At 45.2% G+C, this 15,404-nt stretch overlaps 2 protein-coding genes across 3 annotated transcripts in view; one reads left to right on the top strand and one right to left on the bottom strand.

Annotated features, from left to right (window-relative positions):
- Positions 1 to 15,404, top strand: part of MFSD4A (major facilitator superfamily domain containing 4A) — a 234,144-nt gene that overhangs the window by 156,664 nt on the left and 62,076 nt on the right. For both annotated transcript variants that reach the window (XM_069756226.1, XM_069756227.1), the window contains one exon: positions 12,152 to 12,222. In XM_069756226.1, coding sequence (XP_069612327.1) covers positions 12,152 to 12,222 — 71 coding nt within the window. The remainder of the gene's footprint in view (positions 1 to 12,151; positions 12,223 to 15,404) is intronic.
- Positions 1 to 15,404, bottom strand: part of ELK4 (ETS transcription factor ELK4) — a 171,010-nt gene that overhangs the window by 22,679 nt on the left and 132,927 nt on the right. The window lies entirely within an intron of this gene.

A 15,404-nucleotide genomic window follows, 5' to 3' on the forward strand; every position in this document is an offset into this window, starting at 1 on the left:
TGATGTGGGCAACCGAGAGTTGCTGGCCATGAAGTGGGCATTCGAGGAGTGGCGTCATTGGCTTGAGGGTGCTAAGCATCGCGTGGTGGTTTTGACTGATCATAAGAACCTTACTTATCTTGAGTCTGCCAAGCGCTTGAATCCTAGACAGGCCCGTTGGTCGTTATTTTTTGCTCGTTTTGATTTTGTGATTTCATACCTTCCGGGCTCTAAAAATGTGAAGGCGGATGCTCTGTCTAGGAGTTTTGTGCCCGACTCTCCGGGGTTGTCTGAGCCGGCGAGTATCCTCAAGGAAGGAGTCATTGTGTCTGCCATCTCCCCTGATTTGCGGAGAGTGTTGCTGAAATTTCAGGCTAATAAACCTGATCGTTGTCCGGCCGAGAAACTGTTCGTCCCTGATAGGTGGACTAGTAAAGTTATCTCTGAACTTCATTGTTCGGTGCTGGCCGGTCATCCAGGAATCTTTGGTACCAGGGAGTTGGTTGCTAGATCCTTCTGGTGGCCATCTCTGTCACGGGATGTGCGTGCTTTTGTGCAGTCCTGTGGAATTTGTGCTAGGGCTAAGCCCTGCTGTTCACGTGCCAGTGGGTTGCTTTTGCCCTTGCCGGTCCCGAAGAGGCCTTGGACACATATTTCGATGGATTTCATTTCTGACCTTCCCGTTTCTCAAAAAATGTCGGTCATTTGGGTGGTCTGTGATCGCTTTTCTAAAATGGTCCATCTGGTGCCCTTGGTTAAATTGCCTTCCTCCTCTGATTTGGTGCCTTTGTTCTTCCAGCATGTGGTTCGTTTACATGGCATTCCTGAGAATATTGTTTCTGACAGAGGTTCCCAGTTTGTCTCGAGGTTCTGGCGAGCCTTTTGTGGTAGGATGGGCATTGACCTATCGTTCTCCTCGGCCTTCCATCCTCAGACTAATGGCCAGACCGAACGAACCAATCAGACCTTGGAAACATATCTGAGATGTTTTGTTTCCGCTGACCAGGATGATTGGGTGTCATTTTTGCCGTTGGCTGAGTTCGCCCTTAATAATCGGGTCAGCTCGGCTACCTTGGTCTCTCCATTTTTCTGCAATTCTGGGTTCCATCCTCGTTTCTCTTCAGGACAGGTTGAGTCTTCGGACTGTCCTGGTGTGGATTCTGTGGTGGACAGGTTGCAGCAGATCTGGACTCAGGTAGTGGACAATTTGACCTTGTCCCAGGAGAAGGCTCAGCTTTTCGCTAATCGTAGACGCCGTGTGGGACCCCGACTTCGTGTTGGGGATCTGGTTTGGTTATCTTCTCGTCATATTCCTATGAAGGTTTCCTCTCCTAAATTTAAACCTCGTTTTATTGGTCCGTATAGGATTTCTGAGATTCTCAATCCGGTGTCTTTTCGTCTGACCCTCCCAGACTCCTTTTCCATACATAATGTATTCCATAGGTCGTTGTTGAGGAGATACGTGGCACCTATGGTTCCATCTGTGGAGCCTCCTGCCCCTGTTTTGGTGGAGGGGGAATTGGAGTATATCGTGGAGAAGATTTTGGATTCTCGTGTCTCTAGACGGAAACTCCAGTATCTGGTCAAATGGAAGGGTTATGCTCAGGAAGATAATTCCTGGGTTTTTGCCTCTGATGTCCATGCCCCAGATCTTGTTTGTGCCTTTCATGTGGCTCATCCTGGTCGGCCTGGGGGTTCTGGTGAGGGTTCGGTGACCCCTCCTCAAGGGGGGGGTACTGTTGTGAATTCTGTGGCTGAGTTCACTTCTGTGGTTACAAGTGGTATTGCAGTCTCTGGGCCTTCTCCCTCAGGTGTTTTGGTGAGCTCGTTGGCTGCCTTGCTATTTAGCTCCACCTGAGTCTGTCTTCCTTGCTCCTTGTCAATGTTCCAGTGTTGGATCTGAGCTTCTGCATCTTTCCTTGGGCCTGCTGCTCTGCTAGATAAGTGCTTCTAGTTTGTTTTCTGTTTTTTCTGTCCAGCTTGCTATTAACTTTTGCTGGAAGCTCTGAGAAGCAAAGGGGTGCACCGCCGTGCTGTTAGTTCGGCACGGTGGGTCTTTTTGCCCCTTTGCGTGGTTTTCGTTTTAGGGTTTTTTGTAGACTGCATAGTTCTCTTTGCTATCCTCGCTCTGTCTAGAATATCGGGCCTCACTTTGCTGAATCTATTTCATTCCTACGTTTGTCTTTTCATCTTGCTAACAGTCATTATATGTGGGGGGCTGCCTATTCCTTTGGGGTATTTCTCTGAGGTAAGTCAGGCTTGTATTTCTATCTTCAGGCTAGTCAGCTCCTCAGGCAGTGCCGAGTTGCATAGGTAGTGATAGGCGCAATCCACTGCTGCTTATAGTTGTGTGAGGATAGATCAGGTACTGCAGTCTACAGAGATTCCACGTCTCAGAGCTCGTCCTATTGTTTTTGGTTATTGCCAGATCTCTGTATGTGCTCTGATTACTGCACGCTGTGTTGCCTGATTGCCAGCCATAACACGTGGCTGTGCAATATACTATGTGGGCTGTGCAATATACTACGTGGGCTGTGCAATATACTACGTGGGCTGTGCAATATACTACGTGACTGCAATATACTACGTGGCTGTGCAATATACTACGTGGCTGTGCAATGTACTACGTGGGCTGTGCAATATACTACGTGGGCTGTGCTACATACTACGTGGCTGTGTTATATGCTATGTGGGCTGTGCAATATACTACGTGGCTGTGCTATATACTACGTGGCTGTGCTATATACTATGTGGCCGGCAGCGAACAATCAGCGACAGGCGCACTCCGGCCGCGAATTGGTGCTGGATTTGAACCACGTTTCGCTAATTGGTCGTGCCCGGCCAGCCGAATTCTGTGTATTCATTGTATTATTCTAAAATCTTCATAAATAAACTATATACATACGGTATTCTAGAATTCCCGATGCGTTAGAATCGGGCCACCATCTAGTTATTTATAATCAACATGGAACCATCCCAAAAAAGGGAAGAAAAGTGCAGTCAGAAAGCACAAGAAGGTACCCCAAACGCAAAAGGAATCACAACTACTAAAAACCTGTATATGGAATTTATCTAGCTAGATCTTATCAAAACCGCAAATCCATTGTCGAAAGGACTGGGTTTTTCTCCTGCAAATAAATTTGACATTTTTAAAACCATTCTGGATGTCAAGAAATTAGCACAAAACCCAACAATAAAATGTCATTTTTTAGGTGTGGAAGATAACACAATACATTACAAAAATTTATTAACCAAGGATTATCCTATTGGAACATGTGAGGAACTAAAAACATTACTACACCTTAAGAGTGAGTTCACACTAGGCATTTTTTCTGCGTTTTTTTCTGCAGCAAAACCTGATCTCTTGACATGAAAACATGTTTTCCTTGCATTTTTTGCTGTGTTTTTGCTGCGGTTTTTGTTGCGTTTTTTGCATACAAAATTTGTCTCTTGTGCATGCTGATAAAGTTTAGTGTTGAAAAAAAGTTCTATGCTACAGAATGAGGTTTTGGCACAAAAAGCGCAGAAAAACCTGATACCTGCATTTTTGGTGTATTTTTTCCGAGTTTTTTCACCACCCATTCATTTCAAAGGGTGAAAAACGCTGGAAAAACGTTGAAAGAAGTGACCAGCTCTATTGTGCCAAAAAACACGCAAAGCACAAAATCCTGATGACAAAAAACTAAGCTGTGTGCATGAGATTTCTGAAATCTCATAGACTTTGCTGGTACTGGTGAATTCCATGTTTGGTATCCGTGGCCCAACAGTAGGTGTCTGTATGAACGCCGAACTTTACTGTTCAGGTTTGCCCATTTCTAGTTACGACCACTTAAAGCTGTCGAACTAACTGTCACTACACTGTGTGCAGAATTATTAGGCAAGTTGTATTTTAGAGGATTATTTTTATTATTGATCAACAACTATCAACCCAAAACACTCATAAATATCAAAGCTTAATAATTTTGGAAGTTGGAATGTTTTTTTTTTTTTAGATTTGGCTATCTTAGGAGGATATCTGTTTGTGCAGGTAACTTTTACTGTGCAGAATTATTAGGCAACTTAATAAAGACCAAATACATTCCCATCTCACTTGTTTATTTTCACCAGGTAAACCAATATAACTGCAATTTAGAAATAAACATTTCTGACATGCAAAAACAAAACCCCAAAAAATTAGTGACCAATATAGCCATCTTTCTTTATGATGACACTCAACAGCCTTCCGCTGTGGAGTAGTTGGAGGCATGTGATGGAGCATTGTCCTGCATAAAAATCATGCTTTTCTTGAATGATACCGACTTCTTCCTGTACCACTGCTTGAAGAAGTGGTCTTCCAGAAACTGGCAGTAGGTCTGGGAGTTGAGCTTCACTCCATCCTCAACCCGAAAAGGTCCCACCAGTTCATCTTTGATGATACCAGCCCATACCAGTACCCTACCTCCACCTTGCTGGCGTCTGAGTCGAAGTGGAGCTCTCTGCCCTTTACTGATCCAGCCTTTGGCCCATCAAGAGTCACTCATTTCATCAATCCATAAAACCTTTGAAAAGTCAGTCTTAAGATATTTCTTGGCCCAGTCTTGACGTTTTATCTTATGTTTCTTGTTCAAAGGTGGTCGTTTTTCAGCCTTCTTTACCTTGACCATGTCCCTGAGTATCGCACACCTTGTGCTTTTTGTTACTCCAGTAACGTTGCAGCTCTGAAATATGGCAAAACTGGTGGCAAATGGCATCTTGGCAGCTTCACGCTTGATTTTCCTCAATTCATGGGCAGTTATTTTGCGCCTTTTTTGCCCAACACGCTTCTTGCGACCCTGTTAGTTATTTGCCATGAAACACTTGATTAATCGGTGATCATTCTTCAAAAGTTTGGCAATTTCAAGACTGCTGCATCCTTCTGCAAGACATCTCACAATTTCGGACTTTTCAGAGCCCGTCAAATCTCTCTTCTGACCCATTTTGCCAAAGGAAAGGAAGCTGCCTAATAATTAAGCACACCTTATATAGGGTTTTGATGTCATTAGACAAAACCCCTCCTCATTACAGAGATGCACATCACCTGATTTACTTAATTGGTAGTTCGCTCTCAAGCCTGAACAGCTTGGAGTATCATGTCATCAAAATACAACTTGCCTAATAATTCTGCACACAGTATATATAAGTGGCCGCAGCCATGGATATCTAAGCTACAGCAATGCCCTACATAAGGAAAGCTACATAGCTAATCTGAAGAATTATACTAAATTTGTAATTGGATGTATTTGTAAATATTATTAATATTATTACACCTACTACATATTGTGATAGGATCTTGGACAATGTCGGACTGGAGCACGTTGGGCCCACCAGAGAAAAAAATTCTTGGGGCCCACTATGTAGCTACATAGAACTAAATACAAGACCACCAATTGTGTGGTAAAACACGCTAATATCAGGGTATAATATAAGGCAGTACACGTCTTAATTATGTACCAGGGGTTGGGGTAGAATCATAGAGGGGTAGCCCCCTCATAGAATATATGTAGCCCCCCTCATAAAATAATGTAGCCTCACCCATAAAATATAATGCAGCTCCCTCTCATAGAATATAATGCAGCACCCCACAAAATATAATCCAACCCCCTCAGGTATAACACAGTCCCCACCATAGAATATAATGTAGCACCCTCATAGGGTATAATGCAGCCCCCCTCATATAGTATAATGCAGCCCGCCACAGAATATAATGCAGCCCCCATAGAGTATACTGTAGCCCCCTCATATAGTATGATGTAGCCCCCAGAATATAATGTAGTCCCCTGAGAATTATGCAGTCCCCCCACAGAATATAATGTAGCCCCCTCAAAGTATAATGCAGCCCATCTCCACCCCATCATTGTCCTCATCACCACCTCCATCATTGCCTTCTCCCCCACTACCATCATTGTCCATTTCATCACCTCCATAATTGCCTCCCCCACCACCATCATTGCCCATTTCATCACCTCCGTCATTGCCTCCTCACCACCATCTTCGCCCATCACCTCCATCATTGCCTCCCCCCACCGCCATCATTGCCCATCACCTCCATCATTGCCTCCCCCACCATCATTGCCTAATCACCTCCATCATTGCCTTCCCCACCTCCATTGCCCATCATCTCCATCATTGCCTCCCCCCACCATCATTACCCATCGCCTCCATCATTGCCTCCCCCCACCATCATTGCCTCCCCCACCATCATTGCCTATCACCTCCATCATTGCATCCCTCCACCGCCATCATTGCCCATCACCTGTATCATTCCCTCCCCCCACAATATCATTGTCCTTCCCCACCACCCCTCTCACACACACAAAGCACCTCACCACATACAGACACGCAGACACACAGCACAGCTCACCTCCCCGCAGCAGCAGCACATCCCGGCAGTCTCTTCCTCACCGGCAGTTTTCTGTCTGAGACAATGATGTCATCCAGCTGGGCTGTCTCAGACAGGAAGCAGGATGCCAGGATGTGCTGCACTGTGAGTCTGTGTGCCTGCGTGTGTGTATGTGGTGTGGTGCCTTGTGTGTGCGTGTGTGTGGGGCGGTGGCGGGGCTTTACATGCGGGCAATGTTAGCTGCAGTCTGCAGCTAACGCTGCCCGCTATGAAAGAGAAATGGTATTCACGCCTCTCCATGCCCATAGTGGTGTTGGGAAGTGTGAATATTCATTTTGCTTTAGCAGCGGGGACAGGATCCTGTCTCCAGCTGCTGCTAGGCTGGCATAGGGTGGGCACCCTTGACTCAGATATAGCCACTGGCTGGGGGCCCCTGGAGCACTGGAGTCCCTTGTAGCAGTGGGGGCACTAGGCAGCTGCTGGCCAGTATGCCAGCAGGTGTTAGTGCCTGCGGCCACCGGTGAATCCTCCGATGAGCCAGTTCGAGCCTGATCTTGGAGATGGGAATACCCCTTTAATCTCAGCTTTATGACAGTGAATCCCTTTTTTATCCTTTCCAATCTCGGCCATCAGTACTTGACCAATTACACTACCTAATAGAAAAAGAACTATGGTAGTACATCTGGAAAAAAAAAGTGGAAATGAAGAAATTCACAAAGAACAATTTATCTACTGTGCAATATAAAAATTTGAAGGAAGTAAAAAACAATAAAGATGTAGTCACCCTCCGATCGGACAAGGAAGGAACAATTGTGATTCTAAATTCAGGACTATAAAGAAAAATGAATTTGTTAAATCTAGAAAACTCAGATACATATCTGGAACTAGCCAAAAATCCGACTGTAAGGTATAGTCCAATATTACATAGATTAATAGAAGATGGATTACGTACATGTATTGTTGAAAAAAAAAAATGAAGAAGCAGAATATATTCAACTTGATTCTCCCAGTATACCCATACAGGCTCGGACTGGCCCACCGGGGAACCGGAGGATCCTCCGGTGGGCCCTGGCACTGACACCTACTGGCAGGGCCCCCACTGCTCCAGGGCTCCCCCCCGCTCCAGGACCCCCCCCCCCCTCCAGGGCCCCCCCGCCGCCCGCCTTGAATACTCACCCTGCTCCAGCGATGGTCTCGGCGTCTGCACTGCAGCTCGTCCTGAACGAGCGGTCACGTGACACCGCTCATTAAGGTCATGAATATGCGCATATTCATGATCTTAATGAACGGTGTCACATGACCGCTCAAGCAGGAAGAAGGTGCTGCGCCGGCGCCGCCGCCGCCTGGAGTCGGGACAGAGCGCGAGGGATGTCGGCACGGCCGTGCAGTGGGAGTCGGACAGGTGAGTATGAGGGACGGGGGGGATGAAGGAGGACATAAGCCAGCGCGCCGAGCAGGAGCGGGTGCTGGTGCAGAGAGATAAGCCGCCATGCAGGGGGGACTATAAGCCATGCAGGGGGAAATATGAGCCATACAGGGGGGAATATAAGCCATGCAGGGGGGAATATAAGCCATACAGGGGGGACTATGAGCCATGCAGGGGGGAATATAAGCCATACAGGGGGGAATATGAGCCATACAGGGGGGAATATAAGCCATACAGGGGGGAATGAGCCATGCATACAGGGGGGAATATGAGCCATACAGGGGGGAATATAAGCCATGCATACGGGGGGGGAATATGAGCCATACAGGGGGGGATATAAGCCATACAGGGGGGAATATAAGCCATACAGGGGGGAATATGAGCCATACAGGGGGGAAAATAAGCCATACAGGGGGGAATGAGCCATGCATACAGGGGGGAATATGAGCCATACAGGGGGGAATATAAGCCATACAGGGGGGAATGAGCCATGCATACAGGGGGGAATATGAGCCATACAGGGGGGAATATAAGCCATGCATACGGGGGGGGGGGATATGAGCCATACAGGGGGGAATATAAGCCATACAGGGGGGAATATGAGCCATGCAGGGGGAATATAAGCCATGCATACAGGGGGGAATATGAGCTATGTATATGGGATAGGAGGGAGATGAGCCATGCATACAGGAGGGGGGTCATTATACAGTATGGAGCATCATGTGTGGCCGTTATACAGTATGGAGCATCATGTGTGGCCAATGGACATAATACAGTATGGAGCATCATGTGTGGCCGTTATACAGTATGGAGCATCATTTGTGGCCATTATACAGTATTGAGCATTATGTGGGATCATTATACAGTATGGAGCACTGTCTGGCCATTATACAGTATGGAGCAATGTGTGGCCATTATACACTATGGAGCATCATGTGTGGCCATTATACAGTATGAAGAACTGTGTGTGGCCATTATACAGTATGCAGCATCATGTGTGGCCATTATACAGTATGCAGCATCATGTGTGGCCATTATACAGTATGGAGCATCATGTGTGGTGGCCGTTATACAGTATTGAGCATCATGTGTGGCCATTATACAGTATGGAGCACTGTGTGGCCATATTTTTGTTTTATATACAATAATTATAAGCAAACAGTGTGATCAGCAGTGCTAAACGGCTGCGGTTGGGACGTGGATATGGGTGTGACTAGTTGTGAAATGGGTGAGGTCAGACGTGTGGCCTAAAATTTGCCGTGGCGCACTACGCGCGCCGCAAACGTTATACCTCCTTCCCTTCTTCAAAAGTTGGGAGGTATGGTACCACATTTGCCAGATCACGGCAAGTGCTGCAAATCCCATAGGGAATGAATGAGGCCGAACGCAGTGTTGCCGTAAGTAATCCGTTACGCGGCAGATGCAGAAAAACTGTAGGATCTGCTGCAAAAGGCGACTTTCACATCAGCGATTCTTGCCAAAGTCTATGCCGATAGTGTCATACTCACCAAAAGGGGAGGCAGCACTAAAAGTGCCTAAGGCAGCAGAAACTCTAAATACGGCCCTGGGGGGCTACATTATATTCTGTGGGGGGACTGCATTATACTCAAGGTACTACATAATATTATGGGGGCTACATCATACTATATGAGGGGGCTACAGTATACTCTATGGGGGGGCTGCATTATATTCTGTAGTGGAACTGCATTCTCTCGGGACTACATTATATTCTGTGGTGGGTGGCATTATACTATATGGGGGGGGCTGCATTATACCCTATGGGGTGCTACATTATATTCTATGGTGGGGACTGCGTCATACCTGAGAGGGTTGCATTATATTTTGTGGGGTGCTGCATTATATTCTATGAGAGGGGACTGCATTATATTTTATGAGGGGGCTACATTATATTCTGTGAGGGGGCTACCCCAACCCTTGCTACATTATTAAGACGTGAACTACCTTATATTATAACCTGATATTAGCGCTTTTTACCGCACAATTGGTGGTCTTGTATCTATTTCTATGTAGCTGCATAGTGGGCCCCAAGAATGATTTTCTCTGGTGGGCCCAAGGTGCTCCAGTCCGACGCTGTACCCATATACCATCCACTTCCAAAAATACACAAAAATATTTTTCCACCCAGTTTCAGACCCATAGTAGCCAGCATTGGTTCTTTAGGAGAAAAACTAGGGGCAAAGCCATTATTTGCAGCTATTACTACAAGATACAAAACCTTTCAGTTAGAAATTAAAAAAAACCAAACTTGTGACAGATTATACCTTTGAGGATATCCTACATGGTCTCTAAATAAAGCAAAATCTATAGTTACAAACATAGGCTGTGAAAACTGTTATCATGTTATAAATAATAATAATAGTAGTAAAATAACCAACAAAAAGAAAACAACCATATACTAAAGTTTTCAACAGAATATAGCCTGCAATACAACGATATAGTTTCCGTTGTAAAAAAAAATATTTAGCCATGCTTAATCAAGATTCCAAATTAAGAAATATTTTATTGAATGATATGAGATACGTAGCTAAAAGAGCATGAACACTGGGATCAATTCTCCCACTAAGTTTATTTAATAGTGATACCAATAAGCATTAAAAAAAAAAAAAACATACTTTCTCTTAATTTAACTTGTTTTTTCAAATGTGGAGCAAACCGCTGTAAGGCTGTGTGCCCACGTTGCGTTTTTTAAGGGTATGTGCACACGTTGCGGATTTGGCCCTGCAGATCCGCAGCAGTTTTCCATGCGTTGTACAGTACCATGTAAACCTATGGAAAACAAAATCCGCTGTGCACATGCTGCAGAAAATACCACGCAGAAACGTAGCGGTTCATTTTCTGCAGCATGTCAATTCTTTTTGTGGAATCCGCAGCGTTTTATACCTATTCCATTATAGGAATCCGCAGGTGTGAAAATGCAGGCAAAATCTGCACAAAATCCGCAGAAAACCCGCAGGGAATCTGCAGGTAAAACGCAGGTAATTTTATCTGTGGATTCTGCAGAATCCGAGCAGAAAAATCCGTAATGGAATCCGCAACGTGTGCACATAGCCTTAGCATTTTTGCCGCGTTTTTCCGCTGCAGAAACGCTTGTAAAACGCATCCCATTAATTTTAATAGCAATCCGCAATTGCTGTGCCCATGCAGCATTTTTTTCCACAGCTGAATCGCATTGCATAAAAATACACCGCATGTTCATTAATTTAGCGGAATCGCGGCGATCGCCGCCAGAGAGTTGTATAGGAAAACGCTTGAAAAAAGCATGAAAAACACGACAAAAACAAAAACGAGACAAAAAGCATTAAAATCTGCAAGCATTTTCCTTGGCAAGGGAGTGCAGATTTGAAGCAGAAAAATCTGCTTCTATTCTGCAATGTGGTCACATAGCCTAAATCTCATGAATATGTGCTTAAACCAACCAATTTCTGTTCAATTATAATAATAAACAAAATTTTCTGGTACACGATTTCATCAATTGCAACATCACATAGAGTGGCATGTAAAAGTTTCGGCACCGCTGGTCAAAATTACTGTTATTATGAATAGTTAAACAAGTTGAAGATTAAATGATCTCTAAAAGTAAAAGATGACACATTTCAAAATTGGTGTGAAAATGTCACTGAACCACTTCACAACTAAATATATATAGTTTTGGTAAATGGTATCATTTTTTTGACGAAATTCGGCAGGAGCTTGAAGAGCAACGTCACTGGGCCCGCCTCCACGCAGTAGAAACTTGCTGTGAGGTAAAAATTCAAAAATCACACCAAAATGGTGGGCGGAGTGTGTCACAGTACGGCACGTTTCTGATTGGTCGCTCGCAGCAGGCAGCAACCAATCAGACACTGGACACTGTTGACGTCACTTATCTCCGGACATTAGCTCCGGACATTAGCTCCAGACAGGAAGTTGGCACAAATTGCAGGAAGTAGTATTCTAGGCAATTATATATTAGAATATGGAGATACATGGTGGTCTCAAGCTTTGTGTTACATTTCTTCAATGGCATCCCTTATAGGAGGCAAGAGTGTTGTATCTTGTACATAAGTTGCACATCCCACATGCTGGCACCGATACATCTGGATGTTTTCTAATACTGTATAACCCCATTAAGAACTTTTACCCTTTTTTGTTTTGTACATTTAAACTTAGTCTAAGTTAACAATATCAGCTGTGTGTCATTTAACATCAGAATGTTAAAACAGCACTTCAATTTATTTCTATGACCTATACGGTGAGGTATGAACATGGTCCTTCTCCAAACGTGACGTAAAAAATGTGATAAATGTCCATCACAGCGTATTGTCTTTATTTTCTATATGTATTGTCAGAGGATCTTTTACACTAGTCTCCTCTCTTTACATCCACAGGATGTGCTACAACAGTTCTTGTTACCGCAGCTGGGATGGGTGAGATGATTCTTCAGATACTAGTAGGAACGGTAAGACAACATTATTTTTGTGGGGACTGTTTGGTCAATAGTTCTGCTGTGGGCTACTTTATGGAGACAGACCGGATTACCTGTCACGATAAAGCACTAAGGGAGAGGTAAACAGGAAAAGGAAGGCCCTGATGATATGGAGAGGGGGAGATGGTAACCCCTCAACACATACCTAATGCTGAACCCTGCAATCCTTGTTGACCTAGATGGGTTCTTCTACCCGCTTGCTGTCACGTGCCCAAGCCCTGGCTACTGCGATGGTCAGCAAGACACTGATCTTACTAGTACCACAAGACGACACATGGAAGGAGACAAGCAGGGGAAAACATAGAACTGCAGGGCATTAATAGAAGGCACAACAGCTTATCCTAGGAACACCTCCTCTAGAGAAATCAGGCCCAGGACAGAAATTCTATTGCTGGCATGGGAGGAAGCCAGAAATGGGTATAAATAATGAAGGGAGAGTGGTATCAACGGGCAGCAGCTGAAACAAAAGCCAAATGGAATCTCAGAAGATTTAAACCAGGAACTCTTAACCCCTTCTGTAACGTTAGAAACAATAAACCTGCACCACTGCACCCACTCATGTGAATGGCCCCGTAGACTTAAAAGAAGACCTGTGACTAGCTAATTTCTGTGTGTGAGGAACAAATCCTAGTGAACAATGAAAACCATTCGTTGGGAAATTGCTCTTCTTGGTTTCTTTTCTGAGATCTGTTCCTGTTGTGTCTCGGAAAAACTAAAGTGTGCATGAACCGCTATTGTCATGTACATTGAAACAAGTAGTTTGTGTGTAGTCATCATTGTCTATATATGGGCATCTGATGAGTGCAAATCGTTTTTCAAATTGTTAAAAACTAGGTGGCTATGTAACAGCATACAGTGCTTATAAAAGGTTTTCAGAACATGTACACTTTTCTGCTTTATTCTAAATTGGAAAGTATTTTTTTCATTAATATATTGTGGTAGATGGGCTCACAGCTGCTCAAAGAGGTAGTCACAGGAACATTTTAAAGTTAAGTTTTCAACTGGTTTATTAAAGCGTACTGCATAAACCAATGCAAAGTTAAGTAAGTAAACACGACCCTTCTGGCATAATGGGAAAAACAAAATAGCATACATTACTGTCTGTGCAGCTGCGGGGATCTGCCCACTCAGGGAAAAAGATACAAACACATTAGTTTTCTTTAACATGAGCACAGATTTGGAGATCTCGTCTCCAGACACACTGAACACTGAATGAGTCAAAAAGGCTCCACATTTAGTGGAGCGCCCCCATTCTCAAGGGGGGTGTCACGATGGCTGACCTGGTCCGTGGCCCTCGGGAGGTCCATTGTAAAAGGGAAAGGACTTTAAAGGGGAAAAGTTTGTGACGCCACTGTGGTATTCAGTCAGGGTGACCGATGCTGCTTTAAGGGGTCCGCTGGGGTGATGTTATGGCAGCTAGATGGTATACCTTCCCACAGGTGAAGTATGTCCCCAGGGCTTCCCAGTGTGTAGATGGTGGATGGTGTGAGGCGCAGTGAAGAACGAGGACACAAGGTTGCAGTCTCTTTACCTTTACTGAAGGCTTCAGCATCCACAGTCCAGAGCACCAGATCACAGGGCAGGCAGAGTCCGGTCGGTTTGGAGGCAATTTCAGAGTCCCCTTATCCAGGTGGAAATCAGTAGCCTTCCTCTGGCGCCTGGGTGTTGTAGTACCTTACTTCTGAGCCTCTCATAAGGTCCTCACAACTGTTGTAGATGTTCTAGATGTTATGTCTCTCTCTGCACCCCAAATGGATAGGACAAACCTGTATGACTGGTGGCTTGAGACTTTTTACATGGACTCTAGCATGCCCCGGCCTCCGAGGGTTGCCACCGTGCCTCCTGGGTATAGGGCATATCAGTAACTTGCAATTAGCTGTCCTGCCAGTCTCTGGAGCAAGGCATAAAGGACTGTTGCTCCCTCGGTGTTCCGGCTACCAGATCCGGCGCCTCAGAGGGAGGCAGCCTGTGCAGGGCAGAACTCCTTCTGGTTTCCACTCCTTTTGCTATGACTTCTTCTCACTCTCTACAATACAGTTCTCTGCTCGTGTCCTATCTTAGGGACTGCCGCACGTGGGGCAGGCGCAGCTCCGTGTCCTTCTGTTTAGGCCTCTGACAGGATCCCACCCCTGTCAGGGACCAACTACCTGAGCGGAGCTCAGCTAGCAGATAATGCGCCTCAGAAGGAAGCAGCTTGTGCAGGGCAGAACTCCTTCTGGTTTCCACTCCTTTTGCTATGACTTCTTCTCACTCTCTACAATACAGTTCTCGGTTCGTGTCCTATCTTAGGAACTGCCGCACGTGGGGCAGGCGCAGCTCCGTGTCCTTCTGTTTAGGCCTCTGACAGGATCCCACCCTTGTCAGGGACCAACTACCTGAGCGGAGCTCAGCTAGCAACTGCCTGAGCAAAGCTCAGCCAGAATCTGCCTAAATTCCTATCCAGGCCACCAGTTTTACCTAATTCTGAAGAGTGCCCTAATAAATAGGAGCATAGCTCCCCCTGGCGGACTGGAGTGTGAAATGTGTTGTATGTTGGTGTTACCTGGTAAAAAAATTTGCAGGATCCTGCATTTTCCCATAGACTTGTATTAACGACAGATTATGAATGATGGCCATCCGTCGCGTCCATCGTGCACTGGATGCATCGGGTTTTGGTGGACTGTCGTCACGACAAAACGTTCAATGTAACGTTTTTCCGTACGTCAAATCCGCCATTTCCAACCGCGCATGCGCGGCCGTAACTCCGCCCCCTCCTCCCCGGGACTTAGAATGGGCAGCGGATATTGTATGTTTGGAATAGATTTGGAGCCAATCAGATTCCTCCCTGATGATGTTGTATGATGATTATCTGATTATATTTCTCAGTATTAAAGGGCATCAAGAAATGGATAAAGTTGAGGACTGTAGATGCAGTGGTTGAACAAGGAAACTTAGTGCAGCAGATGAAGGGTACATCATGCTTTACTTAATTTTGAAATCGGAAGCTGTCCAGCAGTGCCATCAGCGGAAATCTGAAAGCAACCAGTAGGATCTAGCTACACCCTGGAGAGAAGTGGTCTTTGTGGAAGAATTGCGGCCAAAAACCTTTCCTTATACACAAACAAGGCTAAGTGACTCATCTAAGCACGAAAACATAGGTATGGGGTGCAAAAAAT

The sequence above is a fragment of the Ranitomeya imitator genome, chromosome 3 (assembly GCF_032444005.1).
Source record: "Ranitomeya imitator isolate aRanImi1 chromosome 3, aRanImi1.pri, whole genome shotgun sequence".
Lineage (NCBI taxonomy): Eukaryota > Metazoa > Chordata > Amphibia > Anura > Dendrobatidae > Ranitomeya > Ranitomeya imitator.